Here is a 20594-nt window from a genome sequence, read left to right on the forward strand (position 1 = left end):
ACATGTATGTCTCTATAGGTATATATATGATACACACATATTTGATATAGAGCTCATTTGGATAGCTATACGATAAATATATTACTTACAATACCTTCATATTCTAATATAAGGAAAAAATCCGTTTTTCTTACACAAAACCTAAAGAGCCTTGGAGTAGAATTAACAGACATTATTATACAGAATGCAACAGCAGGTATTCCAGAGATGTAATATTGGTAGTGCAGTATTGTTAATGATAATAATAATGGTAATAATGGTTTCAAATTTTGGCACAAGGCCAGCAAGTTTGAGGGAGGGGGAGATCGATGTAATCAACCCCAGTGTTTTATCTAGCTTGAAAGGATGAAAGACTAAGTCGACCTAAGTGGAATTTGAACTCAGAGTATAAAGTCAGGCAAAATGCTAAGTATTTTGTCTGGCATGCTAATGATTCTGCCAGCTCACCACCCTAATAATAATTATAATAATGATAAGCACTTATATGCAATAAACAGGTACCCAAATAATTAATATGCAGTTTGGAAACTTTTTGATATAATGCAAATATATGTATATATATAGAGAGAGGCAAAAATTGTCTATACCAAAATTTTTATAATTTTTTTATAGCTATTCTTTAAGGATAGAGAATATTTGAATTTGGTACAAAAAAGATTCAAACTATATCTTGTGCATTTTCCAGATTGAATAACTGTCATAATCTATTATAAGCAATATGATAACCAGAACCATTTAAAAACATGCTGAAGGTTCAGATGGATAAAGATTTAGCCAAACAATATGGTTACCTATGAATTTTAATTATAACTTATTATCAGGTAGAGATGTTTAGTTTATATCTAATATGAATGTGAGTTCCCACATACATACAGCTACTTGTAATTGGAGTATGTTTCATTTTTGCTATCAAGCCATTTATATACATTAATGGTTTGTTTTGTGAGCATGGAAAGACAGTGTACAAGGGTTTTGGTTTCAATACTTAAGAGAAGAAGAATAGTAAACTGATCTCTAATCTGTACTTGTATCTATCTGCAAAGTTAAGGAACCAAGCCTTACACACACATATATATATATATACACACACATATGTATATACACACATATATATATATATATATATATATATACATACACACGTATAAATATATATACATGTACACACACACACACACACATATATATATATATATATATATACACACACACACACATGCATATATATAACTGTGTGAATGTATGGGATTTTTATATTAGGTTATCTTTTTTACCTAATGTAATCAGCTTAATTTTTTTTTTATTTGACACAGTAGGTACACACTTTTTTCTTTAATTTATTTATTTTTTTGTAGCTGTATCCAAAATAATGTGTATCAAATTTCCAGTACTTTAGAAATACTCATTCTGCAACATACAGACACATACTTCACAATATATATATATATATATAATATATATATATATTTATTATGATACCAATTTGCCTCAGATTACCCCTTATTCTTTGATATGAACTTTTCGTTTTAATTCGATCTAAATTAAAACCTTTCATTGAGATTGCATGTTAATTTATTTTTCCAAATATAACAATATTATTTTACTAAGCCCTTCATTATTTTCAAAATTAATTGGAATGCATGTAGTGTAGTTTAACAGAAATATGGTAAGAAAAACGTTCTCAATACACACATATTTAGAAGTGTGTAGAGTTTGTTAACTTTTTATTTGTATGCAAGGTAAAGACTGTTACATATTTTCTAAACCATGTCTTTTGTTCAATTGGCCTCCTGGCTATCTGTAATTTTATTTGTATATGTATGTTAATATGCATTAAAAAAAATAACTATAGCAAAAATTTCACTCTTATTGATTAATAGCTGGACTTGATGCTATGATCCATGCAAAACATTTTTAGGGTTTATTTTTATTTTTGTCATTTTTTTCTCATTCACAATATCCCAGTAGAGATGATTCTTCAGTAAATCAAGCAAGACTCAATGAGCTGTGAATAGAAAGATAAAAAGATAATTATTAATTTAAGAGAAATGAATCAAGAAAATAATTTTAAAAATTATTACAATTAAAATATTTTGGATTAATATCTTTAAATTAAACACATTATCATGTGTCTTTTATCATACTTTAACCTCCCAATACTTTGTAGAAAGTCACCTCTCCCCTCACAAATACCCATTTCCCAATTCATCTGAGGGCTTTCCTTTCCGTTTATTGTTCTCTTCCTGCCTTGCAAGTTAATTGGCAACCTCAGTTGTGCTGGTGGCATAAAAATTGCATCCAGTACATGCTGTAAAGTAGTTGGCATTAGGAAGGACATCCACTAGTAGAAACCATGCTAAAGCATGATGCAGCCCTGTGACTTGCTGGATCCTGTCAAACATACATAAACTGATGATGATCATGATCATCATTATTATTACTGTTGTCATCATCAAAATAATAATAATAATAATAATAATAAACATCCTTAAACAACCCTTATTCAGGGATCTTTTGAGTGGGATGGCTTACTCGACCAGAAGAAAATTCTAACTGAGCCCCACTTGCAAGGTCATGTGCTGTTTATCTTGATATGAGATCACCATGTTGCGCACATATGGTTGTGATGCATCTGCCTGGTGTACCCTTATCAGGTAGGTAGTCATGATGGGTATACTGGGCTTTGTATATTTTACTCTAGTGTCACTTTGATGACATGCACTGCTCTCTCACTCAATAATAATAATAATATAATAATAATAATAATAATAATAATAATAATAATAATAACAACAACAATAATTGTTTCTAAGATACAAACCCATTGGTTTTGAAAAGACGAGGTTAGTATTTTCAAAACCAATGGTCTCAGAACTTTAGTGGTACTTATTTTATCGATCTTGGATGAAGATGACTTGCAGGATTTGATCTTAGAATATAAAGCACAATAACTAAATATCACATGTTAGTTTGTCCAATTCTACCTATCCTCCATCTTTGACAAAAACAATTGCCTTGATGCAATACCAGACAGTGGCACTCATGGCTTCTGATCTTAACTGATTTGAAATGTTATCATGTACATGCGTCTTGGTGTGAAAGATGCTCTACAGCAAAAAGCTCCCATATTTTACATGACTATTGGTGTAGTGCTAATGATGTTAGATAGGTAGTAACAGCGTCTTTATGTTTTATCATTTTTTCTTTTCATAAGTTACCATCATGGTTTGGATTAGTGTTAACTGTGCATTTGCTGAAGTATTTTAATCTGTAAAATGTGGGAGGTTTTTTGTCACACCTGTAAAGGCTGTCTCCAAGTTTGCAAAAGGACAAGATGGTCTCAAATAGAAGGCTTTGACCATGTGTATGCTTTATCTAGGTAAAACAATGACTATTTTTATAGAAAATATTTGTTGTAAATTATTACTTACTTCCTCCAGACTAAACTCTGCAACTTCCTTCGTACCAAATGATGAGGCTTTATGTTCCTTAAAGGTTTCTGTTAACAAAAGTATATTAGAGACATACATTAATATATACACACATACATTTATACACATATATATATACACATAAATACATATATATATGTATATACATATATATATATACAGATATATACATAAATACATATATATATATGTATATACATATATATATATATACAGATATATACATATATATACACATGTGTATATATATATACATAAATGTTACTATGTTGTACTTCAAGGTGGTCCTTACACTGGCCCCTATTGCATATGCCATCACTCCTTTCACCTGATTGTTGTTTTCATGGTCTTGGGTGTATATGGTCCAGCCTCTGCAGAATGTTTCTTCACTGTTGAAGTGATAGTGGTTGGTCTTCCCCTCTATGACCCATTGGGGCAGAATCTACCGAGGTCATGGTTGTCTAAATAGTCACTGTCACAGTTTAGTTTAAGGAGGAGGCCCAGTTCCCTCGCATTGACTTCACGGAACTCTACCTCACCCTCACAGATTATCTCAATGCATTTCTCCACTGCAAAATCTATGTCTGTAGATGGGTAGGATACAAAGAGTGTGTGACAAAGCAAACAGGATATGAACACGTGGTATAAAACTGACAAATATCAAGGAGCGATGTTTGTAGTGGCTACTCCCCTTGAAGAATTAGACTGTATATTGAGGAAAACTCTGAAGGAGACCAAACTCAGCATTAAAATTGCTGAAAAGCCAGGGAACTCCACATGATCGCAACTATGTAGGATGTACCTTTGAGAATACTATACGCATCAATGATAACTGCATGTATGTAGGATTAGCCCTGGCATTAACTGTAGAACTAGAAATGTAGTCTACAGGATAAGATGCATAGAAGGTGCTTGTAAAGACATGAACATGACATACATAGGGAAGACATCTAGGAGCATTTCAGAAAGACTAAATAAACATTTGAGACAATATGACGACATAAAAGCAGTCCTCCATACTGTACCAACATGGTACAACATGGAGGCAACTTGGGTCGATTTGACATCCGCATTTTATCCAAGCACCCAAAGGACCCAACACTCAGACAAATGCAGGAGTATGTCCTCATATATGAAACATCCCCAGTACTAAACAGGAAATATACATATCCCACCCCCATACCCACAGTTTATATTTATATACAAGTAGAATAGTTAGTGGACTGTTATATAGATAGATGTATGTATGTGTGTGTGTGTGTATATGAATATGCAATGTATGTAGGCATATGGATATGAAAGTAAAACAGATAGACATACAGACAGATAGGTACATGGGTTATATGAACAGACAAGCGCACATACACAAATGAAGACTGAAACATGAACATATACACACACACACACACACACTTCACACAAGGACACATATGGAGACACACATCCACACATATGGCGATGCCCGTCCATACATACAGACACAGTCACAAACCCCCCTACACAGACACATTCAGACATGCACACAAGGAGTCAGAGGTACATACACACACATACAAACACACAAACACATGACTATGCAGAATAAATACATACAAATGTACACACATACATGTATACATATGTACACATGCATACATACATGCATACACACACATACATACATGCATACACACACTTACATGCATGTATACATAAATGCATACATGTGTATGCACACACATACTGACCCACACACATGCACACAAACAAACAAAAAGAATGCAGCTTGAATAATGGACAGAGGCAACAACTATTGAATGACTTCAAAATGCAACCAAAATTTTAGAAAAATAACTAAGTAAATGAGTGGAAATTTTATCGGTGAGTGTGTTAAATAATAAGGCACTAAACGAGAATGACTCTTTCCCCCAGACACAACAGAATATGCTTCAACACATGAACTCACATAAAGACTCTTGCAATCCAAATATAAAAACAGTATGTATAAATATTTATTTTCTAAAATGTTAAAATCTTAGAATTTCTGTACAAAAAATATGTACATTGTGTAAGTTGACTCAAATGCCAGTAGTATGTAACCTTAGGTCTAAAATTTTATCTTCTGTTGGTTGTGGGCACAACAGTTTACCTCTAATTAAACTCCTCTTGTACACATCTTCCAACAAATGATCAACCACATTCTATGGTCATCTTCATAGAAATGTTATCATTTAAAATATCATTTACACAAAATATGTGATAAAAACTTACCCAAAATTAAGGTCAGTTTGCAAATTATTTGAATGAAATCTATGAAGGTGAATACATTTTGTAGACCACCAAATTTTAATTTGAGGATCTTCAACAGACTTTCCGCATCTTCATAACCTGAAAAAGAAAAAAAAAGAAAGAACTATAAGACAAATTTACATCATACTCTGTGTGATGTGAATACAAAATGTTTCTATAGTGTAACATAGGTATTTTACTTCAGTACTGTTTTGTGTGATGTGCTGTTGTTATGTGGATGTGTTTGGTGCAAGTGCTGTTGAATGTCCATAGTTTCTAGAAAGATGTTTGTGCATTCATGTGTGTAAAAGGAAGAGAGTTTAAAATCTGTAAGTTTTATATATCTTTCTCCTCTTCATCATCATCTGCTCCCATCTCCTCTTTTTAATGTTGCAGCTGTGACTAAATAATCACAGGTTCTCTTTAAGGATCCCAAAGAAGCACAACATTCTGTCTATGGCCAAAAATTTGGAACATAGGTCTGAAGTTTAGAATTTTTATATTAAATGCTCAAAGTTATATTTAATAACAATAATGATAATCCTTTCTACTAAAGGCACAAGGCTTGAAATTCTAGGGGAGGGGGCATTCAATTAGATTGACCCCAGTTCGCAACTGGTACTTAATTTATTGATCCTGAAAGGATGAAAGGCAAGGTCGACCTCGGCGACTTTCATCCAATAAAGATGATGATAACAATGGTTTCAAATTTCAGCACAAATTCAACAATTTTAGGGGTGGGATCCAAGTCAATTACCACACCCAATTCAACCAGTACTTATTATTTTATCAACCCTGTGCCGGTGGTATGTAAAAAGCACCATCCGAATGTGGCCAATGCCAGTGCCGCCTTGACTGGCTTCCGTGCCAGTGGCACATAAAAAGCACCAATCCGATTGTGGCTGTTGCCAACCTCGCCTGGCACCTGTGCCGGTGGCACGTAAAAAGCACCCACTACGCTCACAGAGTGGTTGGTGTTAGGAAGGGCATCCAGCTGTAGAAACACTACCAGATCAGACTGGAGCCTGGTGCAGCCTTCTGGCTTCCCAGATCCCCGGTCGAACCGTCCAACCCATGCTAGCATGGAGAACGAACGTTAAACGATGATGATGATTACTTGGCCAAAAGTTTGGAACATAAGTCTGAAAATTTTTTCTTCTAGATATTGAACCATTGAATCTGTTATTAGGTAAGTATATTTCTATGTTGTATGTATTTGAATCAAATTGTACTTGGACATAACAATTTTAATTTTTAAAAAAGTTACAAACTTTTGGCTGTGACTGTACATTTGGTGTTTAAATGGTGATGATGGTTAAGTAGCTGGTTTAAGTATTTGAGTACATATCAAGAGACTGATGTTATAGTGCAATGACACTACTGCATCATTGTTTTAATGTTTAGTTTTCCATGCGGTAATATTTTCTCATGGTTAAACATGTTATCACAGAATATTGGAAATAAATTACACTGCTCTATATGACACCAACAATCATTTTACAGTTATCAGGTGATGGCAAGACAAGGAGACACAAACATGGACTCTCCCTTCCTCACACACAAATGTACACACAACAAACACGCAATGGGCTTTTTTTTAGTTTCCATCTACCAAATCCACTTACAAGGGTTTGGTTGGACCAGAGCTATAGAAGACATTTATTCATGGTGCCCACTCAGTGAAACTGATCCTGGAACCATGTGGTTGGAAAGCACACATCTTACAACAAAGCCATGCAAGCACCTGTGCATATTTAAGCATAAAACTTACCCAGATCTTAATCTTATTTCGGCCACAGTTCTTTCGTCACACTCCTGTGACCACATCAGTGGTCCTTTGTTTTCTTCTTTCTTATTTGTGTCTCTCCTTACTAACCATCAGCCATTTTGTATCATTTTGTAACAAAGGACCACTGATGAGGTCACAGGAGTGTGACGAAAGAACTCTGGCTGAAATAAGATTAAGATTAATGTAAAAAATAGATAACACTGAAGCAAAGTAACACCAAATATATAAAACTTACCCAGTTTTTTAAGCAACTGACTCAGCTCATCAATTTCTAAAAATCCGGAATTATCAGTATCTGTTTCCATGAAAACTTTCTGAAAAATATCAAAGAAAATATAACATGATTACAATGACAAGGGCAGTAAATGGCAAGCGTGGTCGAGTACCAGGTTACATGCTTAGTGCTGCTAGCTATGTCTCTTTATGTTAGGAATCCATCTTTACTGTGGATAATTTTGCCTTCCTTCTGACTGGGTTTGATAAAAAAAATAGCTATCCTTTATTTTTTACTAGTTTCACTCATTGGACTTCAGTCATGCTAGGACACTGCCTTGAAGAATTTTTAATCATATGAATTGACCCCAATACTTAATTTTTTTTTACTAAGCCTGGTACTTATTCTATCAGTCTTTTGCCAAACTGCTAAGTTATAGGGACATAAATACACCAACACCAGTTATCAAGTGGTGGTGGGGGAAAAACACAGACATAAATACACACACACACACACACACACATGGCAAGCTTCTTTCAATATCCGTCTAGCAAATCCACTCAAAGTTTTGGTTGGCACTAGGCTTTAATAGAAGACACTTGCCTAAGGTGCCAATGCTGTGGGACTAAAATCAGAACCATGTGGTTAGGAAGAACACATCTTTCCACACAGCCATGCCTGCATCTAAAAAGAAGGGAGAAAGTATATTTTAAGATAAAATGTATTTCTACTTACAGCATATTCTTTCACCTTTTCCCAACCTTCTTTCATCTGTGGCATTGTCACATGACCACTTTTAGTTTTCTAAGAGTTGTAGTTAAAGATCAACAACAAGAACATCAAAAATTATATTGATAATGATGGTGGTAACGATGATAAAACTGATTATAACTTCTCACACAGACATAAAACCAGACTCAGAAAAGCCTAAAGCCTAAGAGTTTAGAGACAGTGCAACGAAGAAAGGAAAAAACAAATATAGGACTAACAGAGTAAAATGGTAAAATTAATAATAACAATAAAGAGTAAAAATAAAGAGACAACATGTAATAACAATTAAAAACAATAAAAGAAAGGAACAACCCCACAGAGTGATTCTGGGTACCCTGCACACTCCTCTGGTTAACTCTGATACACCAAAGGCTTGTGCCTTTTCCCAGTTCTTGTCATCAGTCTACAGCTACATAGAAGTGTATTTTGCTATGCCACTTTGACTGACATGTTATATCATTTACTGGAAGGCAACACCTTCCTCACCTTCCTCTTTGTTGGTAATAGTGTTGCTTGAAGATGTTGATGAAGGTCTTGGTCTGAGAGGAAAAGTTTTGTCCTATCTACTTACTTGCTTTTTTTAGGTTTGTGTCTTGTCATTGCTGTTAAGCTTTCATGTTGATGCTGCAGATGCTGTGGTGGTTACTATTTTTGTTTCTGTTGCTGTACCTATTGTAACAGTTACTATTGCTGATTTTGGTGGCATGGCTGTTTGTATTACTGTTGCAACAGTTGCTGTTATTGTGTTGTTGTGCTTGTTGCATTAGTAGTGAAGCCCTCCTACTTTCACCTTCTCTTGGGAGCAGAAGACTCTTAGATAGTTGGCAATACCACATATGCAGCACCTGGGCTTTATGCCTTCCACTATGATGTGCAGTTCTACTTTATTTGATAACTGACTAAGATATGGATCCTTTCTGAGGTGTTCTGTAATAGGATCTCTAGTCCAATTCTGGACTGAATTCTCCTGCCTATATTTGTTTACACCCATGAGAGTGTCACCTCCTTTGTGAACAATGCAGGCCACAAAATACCAAATGACCAGCTCTTGTGACATAGAAGTTATCGTGACCCTCACTATTCAACTGCCAAGTAGGAATGAGGATGAACCCTTCACTTGCAAGGAATGACAGTTCTTTAATGCGAGATCCTTTGTCAGGAATTATAGTTCAATGATCTGAAAAGTTAGATCCCAGTGATGTAACAAAGTCTATGTCTATCCAGATCCCTCACAAACATCTTTCCACTCGGGTATCTGTTGCTGTTTCCACACTCCAGGGTTTGACTGACTCACACAGGTAAACTATTGTTCTTCAAGCAATCTTTTCTCGGAGTTCTGCATTACTTCTAATGCCACTCTTCTGTCATCTATTTTAATTAGATTTTCACTATTTTTTGTAGTTTGGCCTCCTTAAAATCTTGGACAATTTTTTGTGGCAGCTTCTGCAAAGGATCTAACCTTTGTGGTATTGCTGCTACCACCACTATTGGTAGTCACATTGGTGATGGTGGAGGTGGTGTTGCTAGAATAGCAACAGATATAGTTGCAGCAGTAGTATTGCTCATCTCTTTCCACTGTTGTAGTAGTGATGGTGTTTGACAAGTTCTTTTCATTTGGTATTTTCTTATTGTCATCATGGTCATTGTTGCTCATTTTCCTCTCAAAACTACCTCCCACTTCTCCTTTAGTTGGTTGGCTGTTGAAGACAATACCATCTTTTAAATAATCATTAAAAAAATGTTGAAAATAATTATTGCTCTAACCACAAAGAAGCAAGAAATGATGGAACCAACCAGCCAGCTGGAGTTTTGGTTATTGTTACATCAATATATACTAATTTTTTTGATATAACCATGGGGTCATCAGATACTGCACAGGTGACTGATATTTAACAAAAATTAATAATCAAAAATCAGACAAACTCATGGACAGCTCTCAAGTATGTTTTACTATTACAAAAAATGACAAAACAATTTCCAAATCAAATTTTGTTTGGCAGTTGATTGGATCTTTTTCATCATTTACTTTTCATGCTCTTTCAAGTCTTCTTTGGTTGATGACAAGTTTTATTGTTTTTCTTAAACATTTAGCTAATCCTCTGAGTAACTTCAAGTGACGTAAAGAGTTGCATTCCAGACAAATGATAATTATCACTTGGAACAGAAGTACCATTTATTATTTAATTTTACAAGCACTGTCTGCATTATATTTCTTTTGTAATGTTCATGGTGAAATTAGTAGTCTTGAATAATATTTAATGCTTTTACAGCTGTTGCATATTATAAGGGGGTGGGGAAACTTAGTTGTCATTGTAAATGAATAAAATCTGGTAACTTGCACCATGCTTTCACTTCCTGTTTTCAGTACCTGTGTGGTGGTGAGCAGACATAAATATCTTCTCAACCCTTCCTCTCTTGATCAAATATATATATATATATATATATATATATATAAATATATATATATATATAATATATATATATATATATACATATAAATATATATACATATAATATATATACATATAAATATATATACATATAAATATATATATATATATATATATAAAATTTTAAAAAACCACCTTTTATCAATTCAAAATGAACAATTAAATTACACCATCTAGAAAATTACATATAATAGAAAGGTTAAAATTTAAATAACAATAAAAAGTAAGGATTAAGTAAATTGCAAAAATAATAAAAACGTAAATAATAGGTTTACATCAATATATATATATATATATATATGGTTTTGTCATATGGTTGTATGATTAAATTATGACTCTTCTCAAAATTAACAATAAGTAAAATATAACAAAAATTGACTATTTTTTTAAAAGGATACATCAAACAGCATTAACAGATTTCGAGAGGTTTCCAAATTAAAGGATATTCTCTGCTTGTATTCTGGCGGAAAGAAGAAACAAAACAAAAATACTTTAATAAAATTATGCTTTTGCTGTAACATTTATATTTCTGGTTTATTATAAAAAATGAGATTCTGCTAGAATTTCTTAGTGAAAACAAGAGATATTCTGATATTTTTGATAGGTTGGCATACTCTCTCTTTTTCTCTCTCTCTTTTTATTTGTTTCAGTCATTTGAATGTGGCCATGCTGGAGCACCGCCTTTAGTCGAGCAAATCAACCCCAGGACTTATTCTTTGGAAGCCCAGTACTTATTCTATCGGTCTCTTTTGCCGAACTGCTAAGTGACGGAGACGTAAACACACCAGCATCGGTTGTCAAGCAATGTAGGGGGACAAACACAGACACACAAACACACACAGATATATATACTTATATACGACAGGCTTCTTTCAGTTTCCGTCTACCAAATCCACTCACAAGGCATTGGTCGGCCCGGGGCTATAGCAGAAGACACTTGCCCAAGATGTCACGCAGTGGGACTGAACCCGGAACCATGTGGTTGGTTAACAAGCTACTTACCACACAGCCACTCCTGGCATGGGTATGGTTATATAGTAAGAAGTTTGCTTCCCAACCACATGATCTCAGGATCAGTTCTCTGGCAGTTTTAAGCTGACCAAAGCCATGTAAATGGATTTGGTTGACAGAAACTATCAGAAGCTTTTAGTGTATATTCTCCTTCCCTTGACATCACGAAATTATTGTGAGTGTAAGTAGTATCTTCCATTTCCAATCTTTTGTGGAAAACATATTTTGGCAATGGGGAATATTACCTTATTTGGAAGTGAGTGAGTGTTGGTAATAAGAAGGACATCTAGCTGAACAAGATCCACCTTAACAAATCCCAGCCAAACCATTCAAACATGGAATACTGGATGTTAAAACAATGACAATGATGAATTATCACTGAAAATCTTCCTTTTCTAAATGGTACTCTAAAGGTAAACCAAATTCACATAGTCCATCCTTATTTTTTAGACTATGACCTGACAGTTTACGTATAAGAAGTCAATAAAGTAAAATGGATTTTGAATCAGGGACATAAACTTGATTTGTTGGGAACTTAGCTGTAGTTGTCAGTGCCAACTCAATGTATGAACAGATCAACTTAAAAATTTGGACTTTTTCTGTTTTATTTTCATTATACCATTAATTTTTGGCAAATTTTGCATATATTAGAATTGCATATTGCTTATCTAAGTATACATTTTGTAGTAACATATTGATACCTAGTTTATTACAAACTCCTCAGTTGTAAATTAAAAGTAAGGATACCTGTTATCGTGTCAGCAACATTGAGAAAAATACTTCAAAAAGTTGAATTGAAATAGTTGTTAAAGGATTACAGAAAATTTCATTCTCATGTTCTTTATCTAGTGATACAGATGTAGCCTAGTAGTAAGGGTGTTGCACTCACGATTACAAGATCATGGTTTTGATTTTTGGACCAGGCAGTGCATAGTGCTCTTGAGTAAAACACTTCATTTCTCAATGCTCCAGCCCACTCAGTCATAAATGACTAACTTGCAATGGACTGGTGTTCTGTTCAGGAAGAATGTTGTGATCTCAGTCATACATCTTGGAAACTGGACAACTAGCTCCCTTAATCTTAGGATTTGAATTACACACTACTTAAATGGCACCCAGTTACAGCAAGGTGCATTAGGAAATCTGTGAGCCAAGTGTCTTGACTTTCATTAAACCAGGTCTCAGTAACAGAATACAAATTTGATACTTTCACTTGTAGCTGACTCCAACTAGGCCAACTGGGAATTTGTATGAAGATTCTTGAATAATAGATGAATACAATATTATGAAAAAAAAAACAAAAAAAACATACCCCTGAAGAAAATATGTGTGAGGAATTGTTTAATTTCTCTGGCAGCCATTATATTCTCACTATTAGCATGGGCATTGTAGATAGCTTCAAACTCTGGCTCTTCAACAGTACCCTCCTGATAAAATTAAAGAATTTAAAGTAGTATGATATACATAGGGAAATTCTATATATTTACATTTTCTGGACAATATTAAAAGAAGTCACGATATATTGAAAGAATGTTATGAAGGAGAGGATAAAGTTCTAACTACTGTGACAGTAAGCTGCACAACATTATTATAGTTTGGTGGGCAATCACCTGCAGCAAGTGGAAGAAATAATCTGATAGGCATAATTCAAAATAATACTACTAGTTCTACAAAAGGAAATGAATAGTGCATCAATAATTAATTCTAATGAGAAATAATGATCATTAATCACATGACTGTTGCACAGTTTCCTTATTAATTTTTGATATGCATTTAATGTGGTAGTCAGTTGTGAAGCTGGGCGTTGAAGTACTACAGTTGTTGTGAAGTGGAGTGTGAAGAAATATGTGGAAGCACTCCGTCGGTTACGACGACAAGGGTTCCGGTTGATCCGAATCAACGGAACAGCCTACTCATGAAATTAACGTGTAAGTGGCTGAGCACTTCACAGACACGTGTACCCATAACGTAGTTCTCGGGGATATTCAGCGTGACACAGAGAGTGACAAAGCCGGCCCTTTGAAATACAGGTACAACAGAAACAGGAAGTAAGAGTGAGAGAAAGTTGTGGTGAAAGAGTACAGCAGGGATCACCACCATCCCCTGCCGGAGCCTCGTGGAGCTTTAGGTGTTTTCGCTCAATAAACACTCACAACGCCCGGTCTGGGAATCGAAACCGCGATCCTATGACCGCGAGTCCGCTACCCTAACCACTGGGCCATTGTGCCTCCACGAGAAGAAATATAGTCAGTGTAAGACCAGATGATGAAGGACTACATTACACAAGACATCCAGCTGTGTACGACTACTTCCTCTCTAGGCAAGTTGGTTTGCTGGGCTGGCCTGCCATTTCCTAGCTGCTAACTCGGCTGTTGGAGTCATGTTGGAGTTAGGAGGCCATATTTTGCAACAAGATTTATTTAACTATGCACCTGAGGTACATTTTGGTCTGAGCATTCAGGTGTTCAATCAACTGAATTACCTGTTCCTGATTTAATGTGGAAGTCATTAAAGCATTCCATAGACATGACTACCCTTTGGTCCCTCTGGTCGTGAAAGGCACTTGTGGTGGTACATGTAAAAGTGCCTGTGCAGTGTCATGTAAAAGCACCTGTGTGGTGTTCATTCATTTCACCTAACTACCTGCAAGACACTACCACCAAAATACAAAATAACACAGAAAACAATGATATACTTACATTTATCATGTCTGTGCTGTAGAAAGAAAAAACAAGAAAAAGCAAAGAATTAAAATGAATTGAATATAAATTCTTGTTCATTAACAACTAAACAATATCTTGATTATGCTCAAAGCTCAGAGTAGCTTATAAAGGCATGTTCTTGTCTCATTTTGTATAGCATTAAAAAAGATGAGCTGTGACTTATTTCCCCACAGTTAGGCATGTAAAATTGTGTACTGTTATCATCATTATCAGCAATGTCGTTTTACATCCACTTTGCACTGCTGGCATGGGTTGGTCAGAATTTGTTGAGGTTTTTCTATGGCTGGATGCATTTCCTGCCACCAATACTCACCTGTTTTTCCAAGTAAGGTATTATTTCTCCATGGTTGGACTTGTTTTCCATAGAAGATTGAAAACAAAGGACACCACTTGAATGGCAGTGATACAACTATTATGCAGTGTCAAGGCAAGAAGACAGTAACACACACACACTCATAAACATATACATGCAAACATGCATGTGCACACACACACATTTACATACACACACGAAAGGCTTCTTTCAGTTTCCATTTATTGAATCCACTTGAAAGGTTTCGTTGGCCTAGGGTTACAGTGGAACCTGAAACCAAGTGGTTGCACTAAATGTTTCATATAAATTTTTAAGTTAAAATTTATGAACTGGTTGGCCTATATTTTATTCTTCCAGGTATTTAATCTCTACATAAAATCTGTAAAAGTTTGTATCTAGCTTTAATAGCTGCTTTGTACAACAAAGCATTTAGTCATGTGGCTGTGTGGTAAGAAGCCTGCATCCCAACCACACAATTCCAGGTTAAGTTGCACAGAGGGCATCTTAGGCAAGTGTTTTCTTCTTCAGCCTTGGGTTAACCAAAGCCTTGTGAGTGGCTTTGGTAGGCAGAAAATGAAAGAAACCCGTCATATATATACCATCATCATCATCATCATTTATTGTCTGTTGTCCATGTTGGCATGGGTTGGATGGTTTGACTAGAGCTGGTAAGCTGAGAGGCTACTCCAGACTCCAGTCTCATTTGACATGGTTTCTATGGCTAGATGCCCTACCTAATACCAACCACACAGAGTGTAATGGGTGCCTCTATGTACCGCTGTCATGAGTGCCATTTGTGTGACACCAGTACCTGCCACAACTATGATATATATATATATATAATGATTTTGCTTTGGCATAATGATACTAATAACCTGATGTTAGAATTCAATGTATATATGTTTCAGTATTAAATGTTAGTTGAGTACAGTGTGTAATATGATATTAAATAAACGACAAGGGAATAGTAACTATGTTACCAACTTCATTAGTTTAGAGCTGTTTCTGGTATAAGATGCAGTGCACTCACTGCTGAGTGCATGTGCATACCCTTATAGCTTCCTCAGAGCTACTGAAATGAAGTGCAAGTTATTTGGGAAAGCATTTACACAAAAACACACACACACACACACACACATACACACATGAGAGAGCTCCATCTTCAAGCATTTAGTCAAACAAATTACTCCCAATATTTAAAGCCTGGTACTTGTTCTATTGGTTCTTTTTTACCTTTAATGGTTTTTGGTAAAAAGTGACCAATAGAATTAGCACTACTAGAATCAATCTGTTTGACTAAATACTTCAAGGTGGGCTCCTAGCATGACTAAATTCCAGTGACAAAGATAAATGATAGGACACACAACTTAAGGTATGAAGATTTACCTGCTGCTGATCTTCTGTTTGGTAAAGATTCTGAGCAAGAATTTGGCCTCTTCACCTGGGTTATATGTACTTGGAATGATAACATAGTAACCAATAGGGAGCTGGTAATGATAGGTTACTTCTCTGTCAAATCTGTATACATCCTCTGACCTCTGCTGCTTTGTGGCTTGTTTGCGAACATTGTACCGAGTAAGTTTTGCATTGACTGGATAATGCAGCTGGGAAAAGTAGAATGAAAATATATTTATTAAAGCAAAAATAAATTGGTGCAAAATGTGTGATTGAAGTATACTCATTACATTTATGTGTATAGCCTAATACAAAATGTAAGATTGTGACAAATGTTCAGGATTATATATATATCATCATCATTATCATCATCGTTTAACGTCTGCTTTCCATGCTAGCATGGGTTGGACGGTTCAACTGGGGTCTGGGAAGCCAGAAGGCTGCGCCAGGCCCAGTCTGATCTGGCAGTGTTTCTACAGCTGGATGCCCTTCCTAACACCAACTACTCCGTGAGTGTAGTGGGTACTTTTTACGTGTCACCTGCACAGGTGCCAGACGAGGTTGGCAATGGCCACGATTGGATGGTGCTTTTTACGTGCCACCGGCATGGAGGCCAGTCAGGGCGGCGCTAGCAACGGCCACGTTCAGATGGTTCTCTTACGTGCCACCGGCACTGGTATCACAGCTACAATTTCCATTGATGTTGACCGATTTCGATTTTCACTTGCCTCAACAGGTCTTTGCAAGTAGAGTTTTGTGTCACAAGAAGGAAAGGTATGCATAAGTTATCTGGCTACATCCCAGGTAGAGACCACGGGTTATGGTCTCACTTGTCCTGCTGGGTCTTCCCACGCACAGCATACTTCCAAAGGTCTCGGTCTCTGGTCATTTCCTCGGTGAGACCTAAAGTTCAGGAGCAAGACACTTTATTTTATGTTGCTCCAGTCCATTCAAAAATGAGTAGTACTTGTAATTCAAAGGACCCTAACTGGTATGTTGCTTTTGGTGGCAGAGAACCTCTTCATATAGGCATAGCCATGTGGTAAGAAGCTAGCTTCTCAACCACATGGTCCTGGGTTCAGTCCCACTGTGTGACACCTCGGGCAAGTGTTTCTACTATAGCCAAAGGGCTGACCAATGCCTTGTCAGTGGATTTGGTAAATAGAAACTGAAAGACGCACATTGTGTGTGTAAGATTCTTCAAAGTGATGCTCAAGCATGGCCATAGTCTAATGACAAATGAGATAAAAAAATAAATAAGAATACATTTTCCTTAACTTCATAATTTTTATATGAAGTACATAAACACGAATGAGACTATAAGGTACATAAATACTGAAAATGAAGCAACACAAAACAATCATACCTTATACACATCAAAATTGATAGCAATTTTATTTCCTTTGCCATGTTTTTCTTCTTCCATCAAAGATACTATCATTGTGCATTTATCACTGTCTTTATCTTTCTGGGACAAAACTGCCAAAATTTGAGGATTTTTCCAATACTGATCTGATAAGAAACATCAAGAAAAACAATAAAAATGAATTCTCCCAAAAGGAAACTAAGCACAAAGTTAAGACCATTAAAAAAATGGTGAAAAGAAAAACTGCATTAAATTTTCATGTAGGTATTGTTGTTTAGCTCAGATTAGCTCTGACTGAGAAGCAGTATAATCAAAAGGCTTGAACGAAACTATGAAACAAAAAATTAAAATTGAGAAATTGTTAAAAAAAATAAAGCAAACAAAAAAACAAAACCCTTCTCTAAAATCATTGTCATCATCATTTAACATCCATATTCCATGCTGGCATGGGTTAGATGGTTTGAGGGGATGCAATGTCTGCAGTTTGACAAGATGCAATGTTTGACAGGATGCTGTGTCTGCTTTGGCATGATTTCTATAGCTAGATCACTTCTAAGCCTTTTGACTAAGATCAAAATGTAGGATACCCTTACTAATGCCAACCTTTTTACAACAGGCACTGGGTGTTTTTTGGATGCCACCAGCACTAGTTAGATGACTTTGCAGCACATGAGACAATAAGAATCCTGGTGGGGTGGGGCACTAAAATAGTTGTAAAAAATTTGATGGCCACAAAGTTCAGATTATGTACATACATTAATACTCAATGTGAAGGCAGAGATAGTCTGTAAGTGAAGGTATCTTAGCTTGAAATCATAAACATGATTTATTGAAAGTAAAGTATGGAAAAAGTGTAATTTGAAAAGACAAAATACAGTAGGAAAAATAAAATTGATGATAGAAGGAAAAAAAAATATAAGAAAGGGGACGGATGTGTTTAGGGGAGAAAAAAAGGCAGAAAGAAGAAAAGAAGAAAGAAAGAAGAATGGAACATATGATCAAACACATTTCACAGTGTGATGGTTCTTGATGGTCGTTAATGGTTTCAGGTTGGGCTTCCCAGTTAGCTAGTATGTATCTGTCCATGTAAGAGTTTCATTTTTGGAGTTGTGGCAGTTAGGTTCTTTAAATTTTTTTAGAATTTGTGTCTCTAGTACAGTCTGCTCCTCTTGGTTCCATTAACACTTGTCTGTGGTCTCTTAAGCACTCGCCATTATTTTGACTAGTGACTTCAACCGACATCTTAGGTAGCACAATGATGGTTATTCTAGAGTACATGTACTCTAGAAACATGATGGTAATGAATATGGTTCCACAAATGAGGAGGGATCAGAGTTTCTGGAGTTCTGTGATGCAAGTGAAGTAAACATTTGCAACATGAACTTCAGAAGAACCAACAAACAATTTGATCACCTTCCAATCAAGTCAGACAAACTTCAATTACCATGAAAATAAGCAAGATAGTTGTAAATACTAAGATTTGTTTTTGCTCCAGTGAAGGAAGTATCTCTCTAAGATTATTGGTTCAAAATAAAAAAGCTTCAGAATAAAAGCTGGATGGATTGAGAGACAAATGAACAAATGACATTCTAGAGAAGGAAGGTGGGGAAACAAAAACTTATTCCTACAAAATATATAAACAATTAACTAGATGTGTTATTTCCATGTTCATATACATAGTTTATTTTTTTCTTTTCTTTTTTCTTATTTTTATTAAAACCAATTACGGTTTCCTTGTGACAATATTTTTTTTCTCATGGAGATAATGGTGACACATGACTTAAATTAATAATGTAATTAAAAAAATGAAGTATCAGGACATAGTTGATGGAGCTCTTGTCAAAAAGGTAAGAGGTGAAATATTTATGATCCTGGGATATGGAAACTCTTCCATATCATCAGCAGGTATGTCAGGATACTGCTGATGACACGGAAGGGTTTCCAGCATTGTGATGGATTTAGAAGAGCTTGCAAAACCTCTCGGTGGCTCCTGCAGTGTCTCCTGGGACAAAGAATCTCTGATGTTGATTTTGCCTATATATTTCATCCATAAATAATGTTTTATGGCTGTTGAAACACTTGAAGACAATTAAATTATGAACTATATATTAATTTTCTAGTATCTAACTTACCTTCATAACCAGAATTGCCGCAACCACCTGCTGTCTGGTCTTTAATCCAAGCATCATGATATGTAGTAACGAACCAATTCTCTCTGTCCTATAATAAAAAAAAATATTGAATTATAAATGCTATTGGTTGATAGAGGCATGATTTATAATCCATGTTATTATGCTTCACACACACACACACACACACACACACAAGACAATGAGTTGGAAGAGCCATTAGTACATCAGACAAAATGCTTAGCAGCATTTCTTCTGGCTTTATGTTCTGAGCTCAAATTCTGCTGAGGTTGACTTTGCCATTGATCCTTTTGGAGTTTATGAAATAGCAGTTAAACCATAAAATATTTCCAAGACAGCAACACTCAACAACTCATGCAGGTAAAGAGAAAACAAATAACGAATCCACCTGGCTCTGATTAACTGTATATGCATTTCAGAATTAGGAAGATGTGAAAAATGTAAAATCATATTTCTACTCACTCATTCTTTTCGTCAGTACAGTATTTCAAATTTTTTAAGAGCTCTGATAATTAACATACATGGGTGAGTGAGGAGGAATACTAGTTCTCATTCGTCTGTTTGAATTCGGAAGTACTGGTCTTTGGATGTATGCTATTTGATGTTAATTATCAGAGCTCTCAAATTTAAAAACAATTGAAATACTTTACTGATGAAGAGAATGAGAGAGTAAAAATATGATTTTACATTTT

General features: G+C 35.3%; 1 protein-coding gene across 1 annotated transcript in view; it reads right to left on the reverse strand.

Annotated features, from left to right (window-relative positions):
• Nucleotides 1–1260: 1260 nt before the first annotated feature.
• LOC115214124 (calpain-9) overlaps nucleotides 1261–20594 on the reverse strand; it is an 88285-nt gene continuing 68951 nt past the window's right edge. The window contains exons 10-20 of the mRNA XM_029783185.2: nucleotides 19885–19972; nucleotides 17753–17898; nucleotides 16378–16595; nucleotides 14655–14670; nucleotides 13268–13382; nucleotides 11343–11404; nucleotides 8459–8527; nucleotides 7745–7823; nucleotides 5703–5819; nucleotides 3432–3499; nucleotides 1261–2005 (exon numbers count right to left, since the gene is read on the reverse strand). Coding sequence (XP_029639045.1) covers nucleotides 1979–2005; nucleotides 3432–3499; nucleotides 5703–5819; nucleotides 7745–7823; nucleotides 8459–8527; nucleotides 11343–11404; nucleotides 13268–13382; nucleotides 14655–14670; nucleotides 16378–16595; nucleotides 17753–17898; nucleotides 19885–19972 — 1005 coding nt within the window. The 3' untranslated portion in view covers nucleotides 1261–1978. The remainder of the gene's footprint in view (nucleotides 2006–3431; nucleotides 3500–5702; nucleotides 5820–7744; nucleotides 7824–8458; nucleotides 8528–11342; nucleotides 11405–13267; nucleotides 13383–14654; nucleotides 14671–16377; nucleotides 16596–17752; nucleotides 17899–19884; nucleotides 19973–20594) is intronic.

The sequence above is a fragment of the Octopus sinensis genome, linkage group LG7, assembly GCF_006345805.1.
Source record: "Octopus sinensis linkage group LG7, ASM634580v1, whole genome shotgun sequence".
Taxonomy (NCBI): domain Eukaryota; kingdom Metazoa; phylum Mollusca; class Cephalopoda; order Octopoda; family Octopodidae; genus Octopus; species Octopus sinensis.